At 45.2% G+C, this 20,471-nt stretch overlaps 1 protein-coding gene across 1 annotated transcript in view; it reads right to left on the bottom strand.

Moving 5' to 3' along the window:
• LOC137311308 (C-C motif chemokine 18-like) overlaps positions 1-14,612 on the bottom strand; it is a 28,107-nt gene extending 13,495 nt beyond the window's left edge. Inside the window, exons 1-2 of the mRNA XM_067978598.1 lie at positions 14,264-14,612; positions 5,209-5,293 (exon numbers count right to left, since the gene is read on the bottom strand). Of these exons, the coding sequence (XP_067834699.1) occupies positions 5,209-5,293; positions 14,264-14,465 (287 nt within the window). The 5' untranslated portion in view covers positions 14,466-14,612. The remainder of the gene's footprint in view (positions 1-5,208; positions 5,294-14,263) is intronic.
• Positions 14,613-20,471: the final 5,859 nt, after the last annotated feature.

Raw genomic sequence — 20,471 nt, 5'->3', positions numbered from 1 at the left:
GAGGGAAGGTCATTGATGAAGCAGCTGAAGATGGTTGGGCCTAGGATACTGCCCTGAGGAACTCCTGCAGCAATGCCCTGGGGCTGAGATGATTGGCCTCCAACAACACTCCTTTGTGTTAGGTATGACTCCAGCCACTGGAGAGTTTTCCCCCTGATTCCCATTGATTTCAATTTTACTCGGGCTCCTTGGTGCCACATTTGGTCAAATGCTGCCTTGATGTCAAGGGCAGTCACCTCACCTCTGGAATTCAGTTCTTTTGTCCATGTTTGGACCAAGGCTGTAATGAGGTCTGGAGCTGAGTGGTCCTGGCGGAACCCAAACTGATGTCCTGGAGGGGTCAAGGACAAAATCTATTTGCTTTGAGTTAAGAAACAATAGAGGTACCACTACTGGGTTTATTCTATAGGCCTCCAACTCGTGGGAAGGAGATAGAGGAGAAAATTTGCAAGGAAATTACAGAGAGGTGCAAGAACCATAGAGTAGTGATAACTGGGAGACTTCAACTATCCTAATATAGACTGGGTTAGTAATAGTGTAAAGGGCAGAGAGGGGGAGGAATTTCTGTAATTGAACAATGGGCGGCCTTTAAAGAGGAGATGATTCGGGTATAGTGTAGGTACATTCCCACAAGGGGGAAATGTGGGGCAACTAATGCCAGAGGACACCGAATGACAAAAGAGATAGAGAGTAAGATGGAGCAGAAAAAAGGGGGCGTATGACAGGTGTCAGGTTGATAACACAAGTGAGAACCAGGCCGAATATAGAAAGTTCAGAGGGGAAGTGAAAAAGTAAATAAGAGGGGCAAAGAGAGAGTATGAGAATAGACTGGAGGCCACAGAAAAGGGATATCCAAAAGTCTTCTACAGGCATGTAAACAGTAAACGGGTCGTAAGAGGAGGGGTGGGGCCGATTAAGGACCAAAGGGAGATCGACTCATGGAGGCAGAGGGCATGCCTGAGGTACTAAACGTGCACTTTGCATCTGTCTTTACCAGGGAAGAAGATGCTGCCAAAGTCACAGTAAAAGAGGGAGGTAGATGAGATACTGGATGGGGTGAAAATTGATAGAGGAGGTACTAGAAAGGCTGGCTGTACTTAAAGTAGGTAAATCACCCGGTCCGGATGGGATGCATCCTAGGTTGCTGAGGGAAGTAAGGGTGGAAATTGCGGAGGTGCTGGCCATAATCTTCCAAACATCCTTAGATACCGGGGTGGTGCCAGAGGACTGGAGAATTGCAAATGTTACACCCTTGTTCAAAAAAGGGTGTAAGGATAAACCCAGCAACTACAGGCCAGTCAGTTTAACCTCAGTGGTGGGGAAACTTTTAGAAACGATAATCCGGGACAGAATTAACAGTCATTTGGACGAGTGTAGATTGATTAGGGAAAGCCAGCATGGATTTGTTAAAGGCAAATCGTGTTTAACTAACTTGATTGAGTTTTTTGATGAGCTAACAGAGAGGGCTGATGAGGGCAATGCAGTTGATGTTGTGTATCTGGACTTTCAAAAGGCGTTTGATAAAGTACCTCATAATAGGCTTGTCAGCAAAATTGAAACCCATGGAATAAAAGGGGCAGTGGCAGCATGGATACAGAATTGGATAAGTGACAGGAAACAGAGAGTAGTGGTGAACGGTTGTTTTTCGGACTGGAGGGAGGGGTACAGTGGTGTTCCCCAGGGGTCGGTGCTGGGACCACTGCTTTTCTTGATATATATTAATGACTTGGACTTGGGTGCACAGGGCACAATTTCAAAATTTGTGCGAAGTGATACATTTTGGTCGGAAGAATGAGAAGAGGCAATATAAAGTAAATGGTACAATTCTAAAAGGGGTACAGGAACAGAGAGATCTGGGGGTATATGTTCACAAATCACTGAAGGTGGCAGGGCAGGTTCAGAAAATGGTTAAAAAAGCATACGGGATCCTGGGCTTTATAAATAGAGGCATAGAGTACAAAAGTATGGAAGTCATGATGAACCTTTATAAAACACTGGTTCGGCCACAACTGGAGTATTGTGTCCAATTCTGGGCACCGCACTTTAGGAAGGATATGAAGGCCTTGGAGAGGGTGCAGAAGAGATTTACGAGAATGATTCCAGTGATGAGGGACTTCAGTTACGTGGATAGACTGGAGAAGCTGGGGTTGTTCTCCTTGGAACAGAGAAGGTTGAGAGGAGATTTGATCGAGGTATTCAAAATCATGAAGGGTCCAGACAGAGTAGATAGAGAGAAACTGTTCCCATTGGTGGAAGGGTCAATGAGCAGAGGACATGGATTTAAGGTGATTGGCACAAGATCCAAAGGTGACATGGGGAGAAACTTTTTTACCCAGCGAGTGGTTATGATCTGGATGCACTGCCCGAGGGGGTGGAGGAGGCAGATTCAATCATGGCCTTCAAAAGGGAACTGGATAAATACTTGAAAGGAAAAAATGTGCAGGGCCACGGGGAAAGGGCGGGGGAGTGGGACTGGATGGACTGCTCTTGCATAGAGCCGGCAATGACTCGATGGGTCGAATGTGGCCTCCTTCCGTGCTGTAACCTTTCTATGATTCTAAATGAGTTTGGTCAGTCTCAGTGCTAGTGGGCATGGCCGACAGCACAAAACTGCCTCTAATTCCAAGCTGATCAGCACTGTACTCATATCGATTGAAGCATGATGGGTTGGGGAATTGAAACAATCTCACACTGTCCCAATGGGGGTTGGTCCTTTGCGACATATTCTCCCACTATAATTGAACAATGATAGAATGTAACAGTGTAGAGGGAGCTTTACTCTGTATCTAACCCGTGCTGTACCTGTCCTGGGAGTGTTTGATGGGACAGTGTAGAGGGAGCTTTACTCTGTATCAAACCCGTGCAGTACCTGCCCTGGGAGTGTTTGATGGGACAGTGTAGAGGGAGCTTTACTCTGTATCTAACCCGTGCTGTACCTGCCCTGGGAGTGTTTGATGGGACAGTGTAGAGGGAGCTTTACTCTGTATCTAACCCGTGCTGTACCTGTCCTGGGAGTGTTTGATGGGACAGTGTAGAGGGAGCTTTACTCTGTATCTAACCCGTGCTGTACCTGCCCTGGGAGTGTTTGATGGGACAGTGTAGAGGGAGCTTTACTCTGTATCTAACCCGTGCTGTACCTGCCCTGGGAGTGTTTGATGGGACAGTGTGGAGGGAGCTTTACTCTGTATCTAACCCGTGCTGTACCTTTTTTTATTCGTTCATGGGATGTGGGCGTCGCTGGCGAGGCCGGAATTTATTGCCCATCTCTCATTGCCCTTGAGAAGGTGGTGGTGAGCTGCCTTCTTGAACCGCTGCAGTCCGTGTGGTGAAGGTTCTCCCACAGTGCTGTTAGGAAGGGAGTTCCAGGATTTTGACCCAGTGACGATGAAGGAACGGCGATATATTTCCAAGTCGGGATGGTGTGTGACTTGGAGGTGCAGGTGGTATTGTTCCCATGTGCCTGCTGCCCTTGTCCTTCTCGGGGGTAGAGATCGCGGGTTTGGGAGGTGCTGTCGAAGAAGCCTTGGCGAGTTGCTGCAGTGCATCCTGTGGATGGTGCACACTGCAGCCACTGTGCGCCAGTGGTGAAGGGAGTGAATGTTTAGGGTGGTGGATGGGGTACCAATCAGGCGGGCTGCTTTGTCCTGGATGGTGTCGAGCTTCTTGAGCGTTGTTGGAGCTGCACTCATCCAGGCAAGTGGAGAGTATTCCATCACACTCCTGACTTGTGCCTTGCAGATGGTAGAAAGGCTTTGGGGAGTCAGGAGGTGAGTCACTCGCCGCAGAATACCCAGCCTCTGACCTGCTCTTGTAGCCACAGTATTTATATGGCTGGTCCAGTTAAGTTTCTGGTCAATGGTGACCCCCAGGATGTTGATGGTGGGGGATTTGGCGATGGTAATGCCGTTGAATGTCAAGGGGAGGTGGTTAGACTCTCTCTTGTTGGAGATGGTCATTGCCTGGCACTTATCTGGCGCGAATGTTACTTGCCACTTATCAGCCTAAGCCTGGATGTTGTCCAGGTCTTGCTACATGCGGGCACGGACAGCTTCATTATTTGAGGGGTTGCGAATGGAACTGAACACTGTGCAATCATCAGCGAACATCCCCTTTCTGACCTGGGAGTGTTTGATGGGACAGTTTAGAGGAAGCTTTGCTCTGTATCTAACCCGTGCTGTACCTGCCCTGGGAGTGTTTGATGCGACAGTGTGGAGGGAGCTTTACTCTGTATCTGACCTGTGCTGTACCTGCCCTGGGAGTGTTTGATGGGACAGTGTGGAGGGAGCTTTACTCTGTATCTAACCCTGTACCTGCCCTGGGAATGTTTGATGGGACAGTGTGGAGGGAGCTTTATTCTGTATCTAACCCGTGCTGTGCCTGCCCTGGGAGTGTTTGATGGGACAGTGTAGAGGGAGCTTTACTCTGCATCTAACCCTGTACCTGCCCTGGGAATGTTTGATGGGACAGTGTGGAGGGAGCATTACTCTGTATCTAACCCTGTAACTGCCCTGGGAGTGTTTGATGGGACAGTGTGGAGGGAGCTTTACTCTGTATCTAACCCATGCTGTACCTGCCCTGGGAGTGTTTGATGGGACAGTGTGGAGGGAGCTTTACTCTGTATCTAACCCATGCTGTACCTGCCCTGGGAGTGTTTGATGGGACAGTGTGGAGGGAGCTTTACTCTGTATCTAACCCATGCTGTACCTGCCCTGGGAGTGTTTGATGGGACAGTGTGGAGGGAGCTTTACTCTGTATCTAACCCATGCTGTACCTGCCCTGGGAGTGTTTGATGGGACAGTGTGGAGGGAGCTTTACTCTGTATCTAACCCATGCTGTACCTGCCCTGGGAGTGTTTGATGGGACAGTGTGGAGGGAGCTTTACTCTGTATCTAACCCATGCTGTACCTGCCCTGGGAGTGTTTGATGGGACAGTGTCGAGGGAGCTTTACTCTGTATCTAACCCATGCTGTACCTGCCCTGGGAGTGTTTGATGGGACAGTGTGGAGGGAGCTTTACTCTGTATCTAACCCATGCTGTACCTGCCCTGGGGGTGTTTGATGGGACAGTGTGGAGGGAGCTTTACTCTGTATCTAACCCGTGCTGTACCTGCCCTGGGAGTGTTTGATGGGACAGTGTGGAGGGAGCTTTACTCTCCATCTAACCCTGTACCTGCCCTGGGAGTGTTTGATGGGACAGTTCATAACTTACAGTACACCAGAAGGCAGGCAGGTCAGCTCTTCTTTGGAGGAATCAATGAGTCTTTCCTCTGGCACCAAAGGATTGCTTTGAATCGCTGTGGATAAAGGAGAATGATCTCACATACTCAGAAGCACAAGAACATTTCGAGCCACCTCTTCAAAAATAGGTCGAGTGTCTGCACTGTAAGGACCCCTTCACCGGCACCCAACTCTCATCAGCTCACCCAAGGCTTGTATTACATTCAATCATTATATTACTCAGCTATGGGGCAAGCCTTGCTGGAGAGAGATGTCTTGCCTTGTCTACTCTTAGTTAGACTTGGTGCTGCACCCTTTCGCTCCAATATAATCTGCACCGTAACTTGCTGGAAGTGAGAGCTGATAATGGCATGGTGAAGGCAATTCCCTGGGCAGGTACAGCACGGGTTGGATACAGAGTAAAGCTCCCCCTACACTGTCCCATCAAACACTCCCAGGGCAGGTACAGGGTTAGACACAGAGTAAAGCTCCCTCCACACTGTCCCATCAAACACTCCCAGGGTCAGGTACAGGGTTAAATACAGAGTAAAGCTCCCTCTACACTGTCCCATCAAACACTCCCAGGGTCAGGTACAGGGTTAAATACAGAGTAAAGCTCCCTCGACACTGTCCCATCAAACACTCCCAGGGTCAGGGAAAGGGTTAGATACAGAGTAAAGCTCCCTCTACACTGTCCCATCAAACACTCCCAGGGTCAGGGACAGGGTTAAATACAGAGTAAAGCTCCCTCTGCACTGTCCCATCAAACACTCCCAGGGTCAGGGACAGGGTTAGATACAGAGTAAAGCTCCCTCTACACTGTCCCATCAAACACTCCCAGGGTCAGGTACAGGGTTAGATACAGAGTAAAGCTCCCTCTACACTGTCCCATCAAACACTCCCAGGGCAGGTACAGCATGGGTTAGATACAGAGTAAAGCTCCCTCTACACTGTCCCATCAAACCCTCCCAGGGCAGGTATAGCACGGGTTAGATCCAGAGTAAAGCTCCCTCGACACTGGCCCATCAAACACTCCCAGGGCAGGTACAGCATGGGTGAGATACAGAGTAAAGCTCAGTCTACACTGTCCCATCAAACACTCCCAGGACAGGGACAGCACGGGTTAGATACAGAGTAAAGCTCACTCTACACTGTCCCATCAAACACTCCCAGGGCAGGGACAGCACGGGTTAGATACAGAGTAAAGCTCCCTCTACACTGTCCCATCAAACACTCCCAGGACAGGGACAGCACGGGTTAGATACAGAGTAAAGCTCCCTCTACACTGTCCCATCAAACACTCCCAGGGCAGGGACAGCACGGGTTAGATACAGAGTAAAGCTCCCTCTACACTGTCCCATCAAACACTCCCAGGACAGGGACAGCACGGGTTAGATACAGAGTAAAGCTCCCTCCACACTGTCCCATCAAACACTCCCAGGACAGGGACAGCACGGGTTAGATACAGAGTAAAGCTCCCTCTACACTGTCCCATCAAACACTCCCAGGACAGGGACAGCACGGGTTAGATACAGAGTAAAGCTCCCTCCACACTGTCCCATCAAACACTCCCAGGACAGGGACAGCACGGGTTAGATACAGAGTAAAGCTCCCTCCACACTGTCCCATCAAACACTCCCAGGACAGGGACAGCACGGGTTAGATACAGAGTAAAGCTCCCTCCACACTGTCCCATCAAACACTCCCAGGACAGGGACAGCGCAGATTAGAAACAAAGTATTCGGAGGTTGGGGGGTCCGCAATCGGGGGTGCGGTGTCCATGATATCGTTGGCGGGTCGGTGCAGGTAGGCTTTGTAGGCCTGGGGGATGCACTCTCAAACTGTGCCTTTCGAGGCACCCACCTGTTAGTCTCGGGCCTTTTCACCTCCTTTCATGAATGCAAAACAGAAGGTCCGAGGATCCGGCCACGTGGGGTTTAAATCAGGAATTAGAGAAAAATGGAGGCCTGAAGACTCCTTGAAAGATTTTAAGGCATGACCTGCATCTTGGGAGCAGGGAGGTCACTCACCGCTCGACCCGGCCTGGTGAAAACTGGAAATGAGCGGGTTGGAGGCGGGTCTGAAATGGTGGCAATTTTCAATGATCCCTGCTACCAACCCTCCCAATTATTAATTTGAAAATTGAATCCAAAGTACCCAGTTACATTGTACCATAAAATTACCCAGTTACATTGTACCATAAAATTACCCAGTAACATTGTACCATTATATTACCCAGTTACATTGTACCATAAAATTACCCAGTTACATTGTACCATAAAATTACCCAGTTACATTGTACCATAAAATTACCCAGTAACATTGTACCATAAAATTACCCAGTTACATTGTACCATAAAATTACCCAGTTACATTGTACCATAAAATTACCCAGTAACATTGTACCATTATATTACCCAGTTACACTGTACCATTATATTACCCAGTTACATTGTACCATAAAATTACCCAGTTACACTGTATCATTATATTACCCAGTTACATTGTATCATTATATTACCCAGTTACATTGTCCCATTATATTACCCAGTTACATTGTATCATTATATTACCCAGTTACACTGTACCATTATATTACCCAGTAACATTGTACCATTATATTACCCAGTTACATTGTACCATTATATTACCCAGTTACATTGTACCATTATATTACCCAGTTACATTGTATCATTATATTACCCAGTTACATTGTACCATGATATTACCCAGTTACACTGTACCATTATATTACCCAGTTACACTGTACCATTATATTACCCAGTTACATTGTACCATTATATTACCCAGTTACATTGTACCATTATATTACCCAGTTACATTGTATCATTATATTACCCAGTTACATTGTACCATGATATTACCCAGTTACATTGTATCATTATATTACCCAGTTACATTGTACCATTATATTACCCAGTTACATTGTACCATTATATTACCCAGTTACATTGTACCATTATATTACCCAGTTACATTGTACCATTATATTACCCAGTTACATTGTATCATTATATTACCCAGTTACATTGTACCATTATATTACCCAGTTACATTGTACCATTATATTACCCAGTTACACTGTACCATTATATTACCCAGTTACACTGTACCATTATATTACCCAGTTACATTGTACCATTATATTATCCAGTTACATTGTACCATTATATTATCCAGTTACATTGTACCATTATATTACCCAGTTACATTGTACCATTATATTACCCAGTTACATTGTACCATAAAATTACCCAGTAACATTGTACCATTATATTACCCAGTTACACTGTACCATTATATTACCCAGTTACATTGTACCATAAAATTACCCAGTAACATTGTACCATTATATTACCCAGTTACACTGTACCATTATATTACCCAGTAACATTGTACCATTTTATTACCCAGTTACACTGTACCATTATATTACCCAGTTACATTGTACCATTATATTATCCAGTTACATTGTACCATTATATTACCCAGTTACATTGTACCATTATATTACCCAGTTACACTGTACCATTATATTACCCAGTTACATTGTACCATTATATTACCCAGTTACACTGTACCATTATATTACCCAGTTACATTGTACCATTATATTACCCAGTTAAACTGTACCATTATATTACCCAGTTACATTGTACCATTATATTACCCAGTTACACTGTACCATTATATTACCCAGTTAAACTGTACCATTATATTACCCAGTTACATTGTACCATTATATTACCCAGTTACATTGTACCATTATATTACCCAGTTACATTGTACCATTATATTACCCAGTTACATTGTACCATTATATTACCCAGTTACACTGTACCATTATATTACCCAGTTAAACTGTACCATTATATTACCCAGTTACACTGTACCATTATATTACCCAGTTAAACTGTACCATTATATTACCCAGTTACATTGTATCATTATATTACCCAGTTACACTGTACCATTATATTACCCAGTTACATTGTACCATTATATTACCCAGTTACATTGTACCATTATATTACCCAGTTACACTGTACCATTATATTACCCAGTTACATTGTACCATTATATTACCCAGTTACACTGTACCATTATATTACCCAGTTAAACTGTACCATTATATTACCCAGTTACATTGTACCATTATATTACCCAGTTACATTGTACCATTATATTACCCAGTTACACTGTACCATTATATTACCCAGTTACATTGTACCATTATATTACCCAGTTACACTGTACCATTATATTACCCAGTAACATTGTACCATTATATTACCCAGTTACATTGTACCATTATATTACCCAGTTACATTGTATCATTATATTACCCAGTTACATTGTATCATTATATTACCCAGTTACATTGTACCATTATATTACCCAGTTACACTGTATCATTATATTACCCAGTTACATTGTACCATTATATTACCCAGTTACACTGTACCATTATATTACCCAGTTACACTGTACCATTATATTACCCAGTTACATTGTACCATTATATTACCCAGTTACACTGTACCATTATATTACCCAGTTACACTGTACCATTATATTACCCAGTTACACTGTACCATTATATTACCCAGTTACATTGTACCATTATATTACCCAGTTACACTGTACCATTATATTACCCAGTTACATTGTACCATTATATTACCCAGTTACATTGTACCATTATATTACCCAGTTACATTGGACCATTATATTACCCAGTTACACTGTACCATTATATTACCCAGTTACATTGTACCATTATATTACCCAGTTACATTGTACCATTATATTACCCAGTTACATTGTACCATTATATTACCCAGTTTCATTGTACCATTATATTACCCAGTTACATTGTACCATTATATTACCCAGTAACACTGTACCATTATATTACCCAGTTACATTGTACCATTATATTACCCAGTTACATTGTACCATTATATTACCCAGTTACACTGTACCATTATATTACCCAGTTAAACTGTACCATTATATTACCCAGTTACATTGTACCATTATATTACCCAGTTACACTGTACCATTATATTACCCAGTTACATTGTACCATTATATTACCCAGTTACATTGTAACATTATATTACCCAGTTACATTGTACCATTATATTACCCAGTTTCATTGTACCATTATATTACCCAGTTACATTGTACCATTATATTACCCAGTTACATTGTATCATTATATTACCCAGTTACACTGTACCATTATATTACCCAGTTACATTGTACCATTATATTACCCAGTTACACTGTACCATTATATTACCCAGTTACATTGTACCATTATATTACCCAGTTACATTGTACCATTATATTACCCAGTTACACTGTACCATTATATTACCCAGTAACATTGTACCATTATATTACCCAGTTACATTGTACCATGATATTACCCAGTTACACTGTACCATTATATTACCCAGTAACACTGTACCATTATATTACCCAGTTACATTGTACCATTATATTACCCAGTTACATTGTACCATTATATTACCCAGTTACACTGTACCATTATATTACCCAGTTACACTGTACCATTATATTACCCAGTTACACTGTACCATTATATTACCCAGTTACATTGTACCATTATATTACCCAGTTACATTGTACCATTATATTACCCAGTTACACTGTACCATTATATTACCCACTGACACTGCACCATTATATTACCCAGTTACATTGTACCATTATATTACCCAGTTACATTGTACCATTATATTACCCAGTTACATTGTACGATTATATTACCCAGTTACACTGTACCATTATATTACCCAGTTACACTGTACCATTATATTACCCAGTTACATTGTACCATTATATTACCCAGTTACATTGTATCATTATATTACCCAGTTACACTGTACCATTATATTACCCAGTTACATTGTATCATTATATTACCCAGTTACACTGTACCATTATATTACCCAGTTACATTGTATCATTATATTACCCAGTTACATTGTACCATTATATTACCCAGTTACATTGTACCATTATATTACCCAGTTACATTGTATCATTATATTACCCAGTTACACTGTACCATTATATTACCCAGTTACACTGTACCATTATATTACCCAGTTACATTGTACCATTATATTGCCCAGTTACATTGTACCATTATATTACCCAGTTACATTGTATCATTATATTACCCAGTTACACTGTACCATTATATTACCCAGTTACACTGTACCATTATATTACCCAGTTACATTGTACCATTATATTACCCAGTTACATTGTACCATTATATTGCCCAGTTACATTGTACCATTATATTACCCAGTTACACTGTACCATTATATTACCCAGTTACATTGTACCATTATATTATCCAGTTACATTGTACCATTATATTATCCAGTTACATTGTACCATTATATTACCCAGTTACACTGTACCATTATATTACCCAGTTACATTGTACCATTATATTACCCAGTTACACTGTACGATTATATTACCCAGTTACACTGTACCATTATATTACCCAGTTACACTGTACCATTATATTACCCAGTTACATTGTATCATTATATTACCCAGTTACATTGTACCATTATATTACCCAGTTACACTGTACCATTATATTACCCAGTTACACTGTATCATTATATTACCCAGTTACACTGTACCATTATATTACCCAGTTACACTGTACCATTATATTACCCAGTTACACTGTACCATTATATTACCCAGTTACACTGTATCATTATATTACCCAGTTACACTGTACCATTATATTACCCAGTTACACTGTACCATTATATTACCCAGTTACATTGTACCATTATATTACCCAGTTACACTGTACCATTATATTACCCAGTTACACTGTATCATTATATTACCCAGTTACACTGTACCATTATATTACCCAGTTACACTGTACCATTATATTACCCAGTTACACTGTACCATTATATTACCCAGTTACATTGTACCATTATATTACCCAGTTACACTGTACCATTATATTACCCAGTTACATTGTACCATTATATTACCCAGTTACACTGTACCATGATATTACCCAGTTACACTGTACCATGATATTACCCAGTTACACTGTACCATTATATTACCCAGTTACACTGTACCATTATATTACCCAGTTACATTGTACCATTTTATTACCCAGTTACATTGTACCATTATATTACCCAGTTACATTGTACCATTATATTACCCAGTTACATTGTACCATTATATTACCCAGTTACACTGTACCATGATATTACCCAGTTACACTGTACCATGATATTACCCAGTTACACTGTACCATTATATTACCCAGTTACACTGTACCATTATATTACCCAGTTACATTGTACCATTATATTACCCAGTTACATTGTACCATTATATTACCCAGTTACATTGTATCATAATGCAGTCTTTCTTTTCTAACTTTAATTTTCCTGTTATCTGTTACTGACTTCCTGTTTCCCACTGACTCTTTACACATCTGCATAATGCGACATATTTTTTCATTCCAACTCCCCGTTGTTTGTTTTTACCATTCCCCTTCCCTGTTCAGGTGTTGAACTGTCCCGTTCCCCATTCTTAAAAAATAAATCCATGGTTGGGAATAGAGTAGAGGGAGATTCTCGGAATGAGAGTGCAGTCCAGGGAGAGACTTGCTGCAGTCTGGTTCACAGGTGTATGCCCCCTCCACCAACTCCTCCGAGTCCCTGTTGTTCACTTTTATGAGCCTAGACAGTGTGAGTTGCCAGGATGTAGGGGACATCACAGCTGAGCACAGTGTTGTCCTGACCAGGTCTCACGCACACAATCTCCAACAGGACTCAGGAGCAGGAACCCTGGCTGATTTCACCTATCTCTAACCCAGGGGTCACTGGACAGTGATCAGGAGCAGGAACCCTGGCTGATTTCCCCTCTCTCTAACCCAGGGGTTACTGGACAGTGATAAGGAGCAGGAACCCTGGCTGGTTTCCCCTCTCTCTAACCCAGGGGTTACTGGACAGTGATCAGGAGCAGGAACCCTGGCTGGTTTCCCCCTCTCTCTAACCCAGGGATCACTGGACAGTGATCAGGAGCAGGAACCCTGGCTGATTTCCCCTCTCTCTAACCCAGGGGTTACTGGACAGTGATCAGGAGCAGGAACCCTGGCTGATTTCCCTCTCTCTAACCCAGGGGTCACTGGACAGTGATCAGGAGCAGGAACCCTGGCTGATTTCCCCTCTCTCTAACCCAGGGGTCACTGGACAGTGATCAGGAGCAGGAACCCTGGCTGATTTCCCCCTCTCTCTAACCCAGGGATCACTGGACAGTGATCAGGAGCAGGAACCCTGGCTGATTTCCCCCTCTCTCTAACCCAGGGATCACTGGACAGTGATCAGGAGCAGGAACCCTGGCTGATTTCCCCTCTCTCTAACCCAGGGATCACTGGACAGTGATCAGGAGCAGGAACCCTGGCTGATTTCCCCCTCTCTCTAACCCAGGGATCACTGGACAGTGATCAGGAGCAGGAACCCTGGCTGATTTCCCCTCTCTCTAACCCAGGGGTCACTGGACAGTGACCAGGAGCAGGAACCCTGGCTGATTTCCCCCTCTCTCTAACCCAGGGGTCACTGGACAGTGATCAGGAGCAGGAACCCTGGCTGATTTCCCCCTCTCTCTAACCCAGGGGTCACTGGACAGTGATCAGGAGCAGGAACCCTGGCTGATTTCCCCTCTCTCTAACCCAGGGGTCACTGGACAGTGATCAGGAGCAGGAACCCTGGCTGATTTCCCCCTCTCTCTAACCCAGGGGTCACTGGACAGTGATCAGGAGCAGGACCCCTCATGCTCTGTTTGAGTTTAGTACCACACTGGGAAGTGTCCTGTTTGATCTGGACCTCAAAAGCCAGTTTTGACACCTCGAAAATCCCACAATGAAATGGTTGGAATTGTAATGTAACCTGTCGTAAACTGGCCGAGGACCCGATCCTTACCTGCAGCATCATTGGTCCGGGTGAGGGCCATTTCCAGGAGAAGTGGTACGAGAGTAAAGTAACCCTTCATATCTTGGGGATGTTCACACCTCAGGTGAGTAGCAGTGAGTGAGGCAAAGAGTGAGCAGAGAGCTGACAATAACTCCCTACTTATACTGAGCCAGTGAGAGGGCAGGAGAAAGGAACAGCTGGACCCCGACATTCCATTCCTTCCCTGGCCGTATCTGGAGCAGGAATGTGACTCTGATCCTGCTGGGTAATTATTTTGGAAAATTTCAAGTCAGGATACAATGGAGGAGGGATTGACCCAAATTCCAGCACTGTGGCCCACAGAGCTGATTTATTGGATTCCCATTCTTGGTGAAGTCAGTTAATGAAAAGCAGAGTCACGTGTGCTCCCAAAGCTGCCTGGAGGGGGCCGGAGATGGAATGTGAAGCTGTGCTGGAGTTTGGTTTGTGTTCAGTAGTCTGTCCTTGTACCACCTGTTGCCGTGGAGATGGAGCCTACGGCCTACTACCCAAACATAAAGCCAGATTAATCACCAAGGATGAGGCTGGCACTGGATAGAGGGACAGAAAGGAGGGGAGAGAAAATCAGAGAGACTCAACAACAACAACTTGCATTTATATAGCGCCTTTAACGTGGAAAAACGTCCCAAGATGCTTCACAGGAGCGATTTCAAGCAAAATTTGACACCAAGCCACATGAGGAGATATTAGGACAGGTGACCAAAAGCTTGGTCAAAGAGGCAGGTTTTAAGGAGCATCTTAAAGGAGGAGAGAGAGAGGCGGAGAGGTTTAGGGAGGGAATTCCAGAGCTTAGGGCCCCGGCAGCTGAAGGCACGGCCGCCAATGGTGGAACGATTAAAATCGGGCAAGAGGTCAGAATTGGAGGAGCGCAGAGATCTTGGAGGGTTGTAGGGCTGGAGGAGGTTACAGAGATAGGGAGGGGCGAGGCCACGGAGGGATTTTAACACGAGGATCAGAATTTTACATATGAGGCGTTGCTGGACCGGGAGCCAATGTAGGTCAGCGAGCACAGGGGTGATGGGTGAACGGGACTTGGTGTGTGTTCGGATCCAGGCAGCAGAGTATTGGATGAGCTCAAGTTTATTGGAAGTGTAAGATGGGAGGCCAGCCAGGCGAGCATTGGAACAGTCAATTCTGGAGGTAACAAAAGCATGGATGAGGGTTTCAGCAGCAGATGGGCTGAGCCGGGCGATGATATGGAGGTGGAAGTAAGCGGTTTTGGTGATGGAGCGGATATGTGGTCAGAAGCTCAGCTCAGGAAAAGAGAAGGGAGGAGAAAGAGAAACAGGGTAAGAACATAAGAACATATGAAATAAGAGCAGGAGTAGGCCATTCGGCCCCTCGAGCCTGCTCCACCATTCAATCAGATCATGGCTGATCTTCGATCTCAACTCCACTTTCCCCCCCGATTCCCATATCCCTCGATTCCCCTCGAGTCCAAAAATCTATCGATCTCAGCCTTGAATATACTCAATGACTCATCATCCACAGCCCTCTGGGGTAGAGAATTCCAAAGATTCACAACCCTCTGAGTGAAGAAATTCCTCCTCATCTCAGTCTTAAATGTCCGACCCCTTATCCTGAGATTATGACCCCTAATTCTAGACTCTCCAACCAGGGGAACAATCTCTCAGCATCGACCCTGTCACGCCCACTCAGAATCTTATATGAGATCACCTCTCATTCTTCGAAACTCCAGAGAGTAGAGGCCCATTCTACTCAATCTCTCCTCATAGGACAACCCTCTCATCCCAGGAATTAATCTAGTGAACCTTCATTGCACCCCCTCTATATCCCTTTGCAGACTCTTTGTGTCCTCCTCACAGCTCACTTTCCCACCTCGCTTTGTATCATCACCAAACTTGGATCTATTACACTCGGTCCCTTTATCTCAGTCATTAATATCGATTGTAAATAGCTGAGGCCCAAGCACTGATCCCTGTCTCACCCCACTCGTTCCAGCCTGCCAACCTGAGAATGACCCGTTTATCCCCACTCTCTGTTTCCTGCCCATGAACCAATCCTCAATCCATGCTAATATATTACCCCCAGTCCCATCCGTCCTTATCTTGGGTAACAACCTTTTATGTGGCACCTTATCGAATGCCTTTTGAAAATCCAAATATACTCCATCCACTGGTTCCCCTTTATCGACCCTGCTAGTTACATCCTCAAAAAACTCTCATAAATTTGTCAAACACGATTTCCCTGTCATAAAACCATGTTGACTCTGCCTAATCATATTATGATTTTCTAAGTGCCCTGTTACCACTTCCTTAATAATGGATTCCAGCATTTTCCCGACGACTGATGTCAGGCTAACAGGCCTGTCGTTCCCTGTTTTCTCTCTCTCACCTTTTTTGAATAATGGGGTAACATTTGCTGCCTTCCAATCCCTGGGACCGTTCTGGAATCTGGAGAATTTTGGAAGATCACTATCTCTGCAGCCTCCTCTTTTCGAACCCTTGGATGTAGGCCATCAAACAATGGGAACGACGGAATTAAATTATCAAAGGATCACACTGAATGATAGAAACATCGTAACATAGACTGATAGAGCACAGAATGAGGCCATTCAGCCCATCGTTCCTGAGCCTGATCATTGAATGAGTTATTCAATTAGTCCCACTCCCCTGCCCTTTCCCTGTAACCCTGCACATTTTGAAATTGTGCCCTGTACACCCAAGTTCAAGTCATTAATATATATCAAGAAAAGCAGTGGTCCCAGCACCGACCCCTGGGGAACACCACTGTACCCCTCCCTCCAGTCCGAAAAACAACCGTTCACCACGACTCTCTGTTTCCTGTCACTGAGCCAATTCTGTATCCGTGCTCTCACTGCCCCTTTTATTCCATGGGCCTCAATTTTACTGACAATCCGATTTACTCAATCAAAACCCTTCCTCATTTTAAACACTGATATTAAATATAAAACATTTCGACTTTCAAAAGAAATAGTAAAGCATTCTATAGACACATAAATCACAAAGAAAAATCAGGATAGGGATCGGGCCACTAAGGGATACACACGATAAACTCACAGGTAACGAGTGCGAAATGGCAGAAATATTGATTGTTACTTTGCCTCTGTGTTTCCCAGGGAGACTAACAAGGTGGGCAGGACATCAGAAGAGGAGATTGAAAAGAATATCAAGACAGTTAAGATAGAAAGCAAGGAGATAATGATAAACTCATCACAATTAGAGAGGATAAAAGTCCTGGTCGGGATAGATTGTATCACCGCTTATTAAAAGAAGTTAGGGAGGAGATAGCAGAGGCACTATTCCATATATAGAAAGGGCAATAGTGCCAGAGGACTGGTGGACAGCTCATGTGATTCCTATATTTAAAAAGGGAGATAGAACAAGTCCAGGGAACTATAGACCAGTTAGCTTAACGTCGGTGGTGGGAAAGGTAATGGGAGCTTTACTCAAAGATGGAATAGAAAAACATGTGGAAACTGAAAATCGAATAAAGAATAGTCAGCACGGATTTCGAAGGGAAGGTCCTGTGCAGAACCTTGGTTAGACAATGGTCGGAGTATTGTGAACAGTTCTGCTCTCCATCTTATAGAAAGGACACAGAGGCACTGGAGAAGCTGCAAAAAAGATTCACGAGAATGTTACTGGAACTGAGAGGGTCCAACTATCAAGAAAGACTGAACAGGCTGGGGCTCTTTTCTCTGTAAAAGAGAAGACTGAGGGCTGACCTGATCGAGGTCTTTAAAATGATGAAGGGATTCAAAAGGTTAGATGGAGAGGAGATGTTTCCACTTGTGGGGGAGTACAAAACTAGGGCCATAAAATATAAGATAGTCACTAATAAATCCAATAAGGAATTCAGGAGAAACCTCTTTACCCAGAGAGAGGTCAGAATGTGGAACTCACTATCACAAGGAGTAGTTGAGGTGAATGGTATCGATGGTTTTAAGGGGAAGCTGGATAAACACATGAGGGAGAAAGGATAGAAGGATCTGCTGAAAGGGTGAGATGAAGTAGGGAGGGAGGAGGCTCGTGTGGAGCATAAACACCAGCATGGACCTGTCGGGCCGAATGGCCTGTTTCTGTGCTGGAAATTCCATGTAATTCTCGGCCAATCAGCTCACGCTGTGTAAATATATGAATGGAAAGTGACCAATGCAAGAACTTACTAAGAATCATGTGATGAAAGTCTGACGGGTTTGTCTGTTTAATACAAAGGAAGAGGGAGGCTGCTCACAGACCGACCGACAACAGGATTAATCTTCAAAAATCTCCTTTATTTCACGGCCGCAGTTTCAATTCATAAAAATCAGGAGCTGAGAAATCAGCGAATCAATGAGGGAAGTGACGAGTGTGAATAATAAAAGCACAGAGATTATCAATGGAATCTGAACACAGCGATTCCCAGGATTACTGGATGGAATGGGAATCTGTCCCACTGATCCCAAAGAGCAGCTTCACACCCAACCTGGGGACATTTTCCATTCAGGATCAAATTATTTAATTTCAATATTCTCCATTTTACTCTCCTGTAAATGCAGCCTCAGGACCTGCCCTCAGGATGTGCCCTCAGTTCCTGTCCTCAGGCATTGCACTCACAATGTGCCTGGGACCTGCCCTCCCAATGTCTGGTCCCCCTCCCGATGTCTGGCCCCACTCCCAATGTCTGGCCCCACTCCCAATGTCTGGCCCCACTCCCAATGTCTGGCCCCACTCCCAATGTCTGGCCCCACTCCCAATGTCTGGCCCCACTCCCAATGTCTGGCCCCACTCCCAATGTCTGGACCCTCTCCCAATGTCTGGCCCCACTCCCAATGTCTGGTCCCCCTCCCAATGTCTGGTCCCCCTCCCAATGTCTGGTCCCCCTCCCAATGTCTGGTCCCCCTCCCAATGTCTGGACCCTCTCCCAATGTCTGGTCCCCCTCCAAATGTCTGGACCCTCTCCAAATGTCTGGCCCCTCTCCCAATGTCTGGTACCCCTCCCAATGTCTGGACCCTCTCCCAATGTCTGGTACCCCTCCCAATGTCTGGATCCACTCCCAATGTCTGGCCCCACTCCCAATGTCTGGTACCCCTCCCAATGTCTGGTACCCCTCCCAATGTCTGGTCCCCCTCCTAATGTCTGGTACCCCTCCCAATGTCTGGTCCCCCTCCCAATGACTGGCCTTATTCCCAATGTCTGGCCCCTCTCCCGATGTCTGGCCTCTCTCCCGATGTCTGGCCGCTCTCCCGATGTCTGGTCCCTCTCCCGATGTCTGGTCCCTCTCCCGATGTCTGGTCCCTCTCCCGATGTCTGGTCCCACTCCCAATGTCTGGCCCCTCTCCCAATGTCTGGTCCCCCGCCCAATGACTGGCCTTGCTCACAATGACTGGCCTTGCTCCCATTGTCTGGCCCCTCTCCCAATGACTGGCCCCTCTCCCAATGTCTGGCCCCTCTCTCAATGTCTGGACCCACTCCCATTGTCTGGCCCCTCTCCCAATGTCTGGCCCCTCTCCCAATGTCTGGCCCCTCTCCCAATGTCTGGCCCCTCTCCCAATGTATGGACCCTCTCCCAATGTCTGGCCCCACTCCCAGTTTCTGGCCCCACTCCCAGTTTCTGGCCCCACTCCCAGTTTCTGGCCCCACTCCCAGTTTCTGGCCCCTCTCTCAATCTCTGGCCCCACTCCCATTGTCTGTTCCCCTCTCCCATTGACTGGCCCCTCTCCCATTGACTGGCCCCTCTCCCAGTGTCTGGCCCCTCTCCCAGTGTTTGGCCCCACTCCCAGTGTCTGGCCCCACTCCCAATGTCTGGCCCCTCTCCCAATCTCTGGTCCCCTCTCCCAGTGTTTGGCCCCACTCCCAGTGTCTGGCTCCACTCCCAATGTCTGTTCCCCTCTCCCAATGTCTGGCCCTCTCCCAATGTCTGGCCCCTCTCCCAATCTCTGGACCCACTCCCAGTGTCTGGCCCCACTCCCAATGTCTGGCCCCTCTCAGCACCCCCGGTTGTGAGTGTGGGTGTTGCGGCTTTGTCCCTCTGCTCCCTGGCCCAGTGCAGTCGGGGGTCGGAGGGACCAAACACCAGTTAAATGTTGGAAGAGATTATCTTCACTGAACTTCACCCAACTGATCTTTCTTGAGATGGGATGTTCAGTGATGGAAAACTGCCCTCGCTCAGTCCCATTCGTCCCCCAGTCTTTGTTATTAACTTGGACACACA

Source organism: Heptranchias perlo, unplaced genomic scaffold (assembly GCF_035084215.1).
Source record: "Heptranchias perlo isolate sHepPer1 unplaced genomic scaffold, sHepPer1.hap1 HAP1_SCAFFOLD_324, whole genome shotgun sequence".
Taxonomy (NCBI): Eukaryota; Metazoa; Chordata; class Chondrichthyes; order Hexanchiformes; family Hexanchidae; genus Heptranchias; species Heptranchias perlo.
The sequence above is the reverse complement of the archived record's forward strand: the minus strand, read 5'-3'. Positions and strand labels throughout refer to the sequence as shown.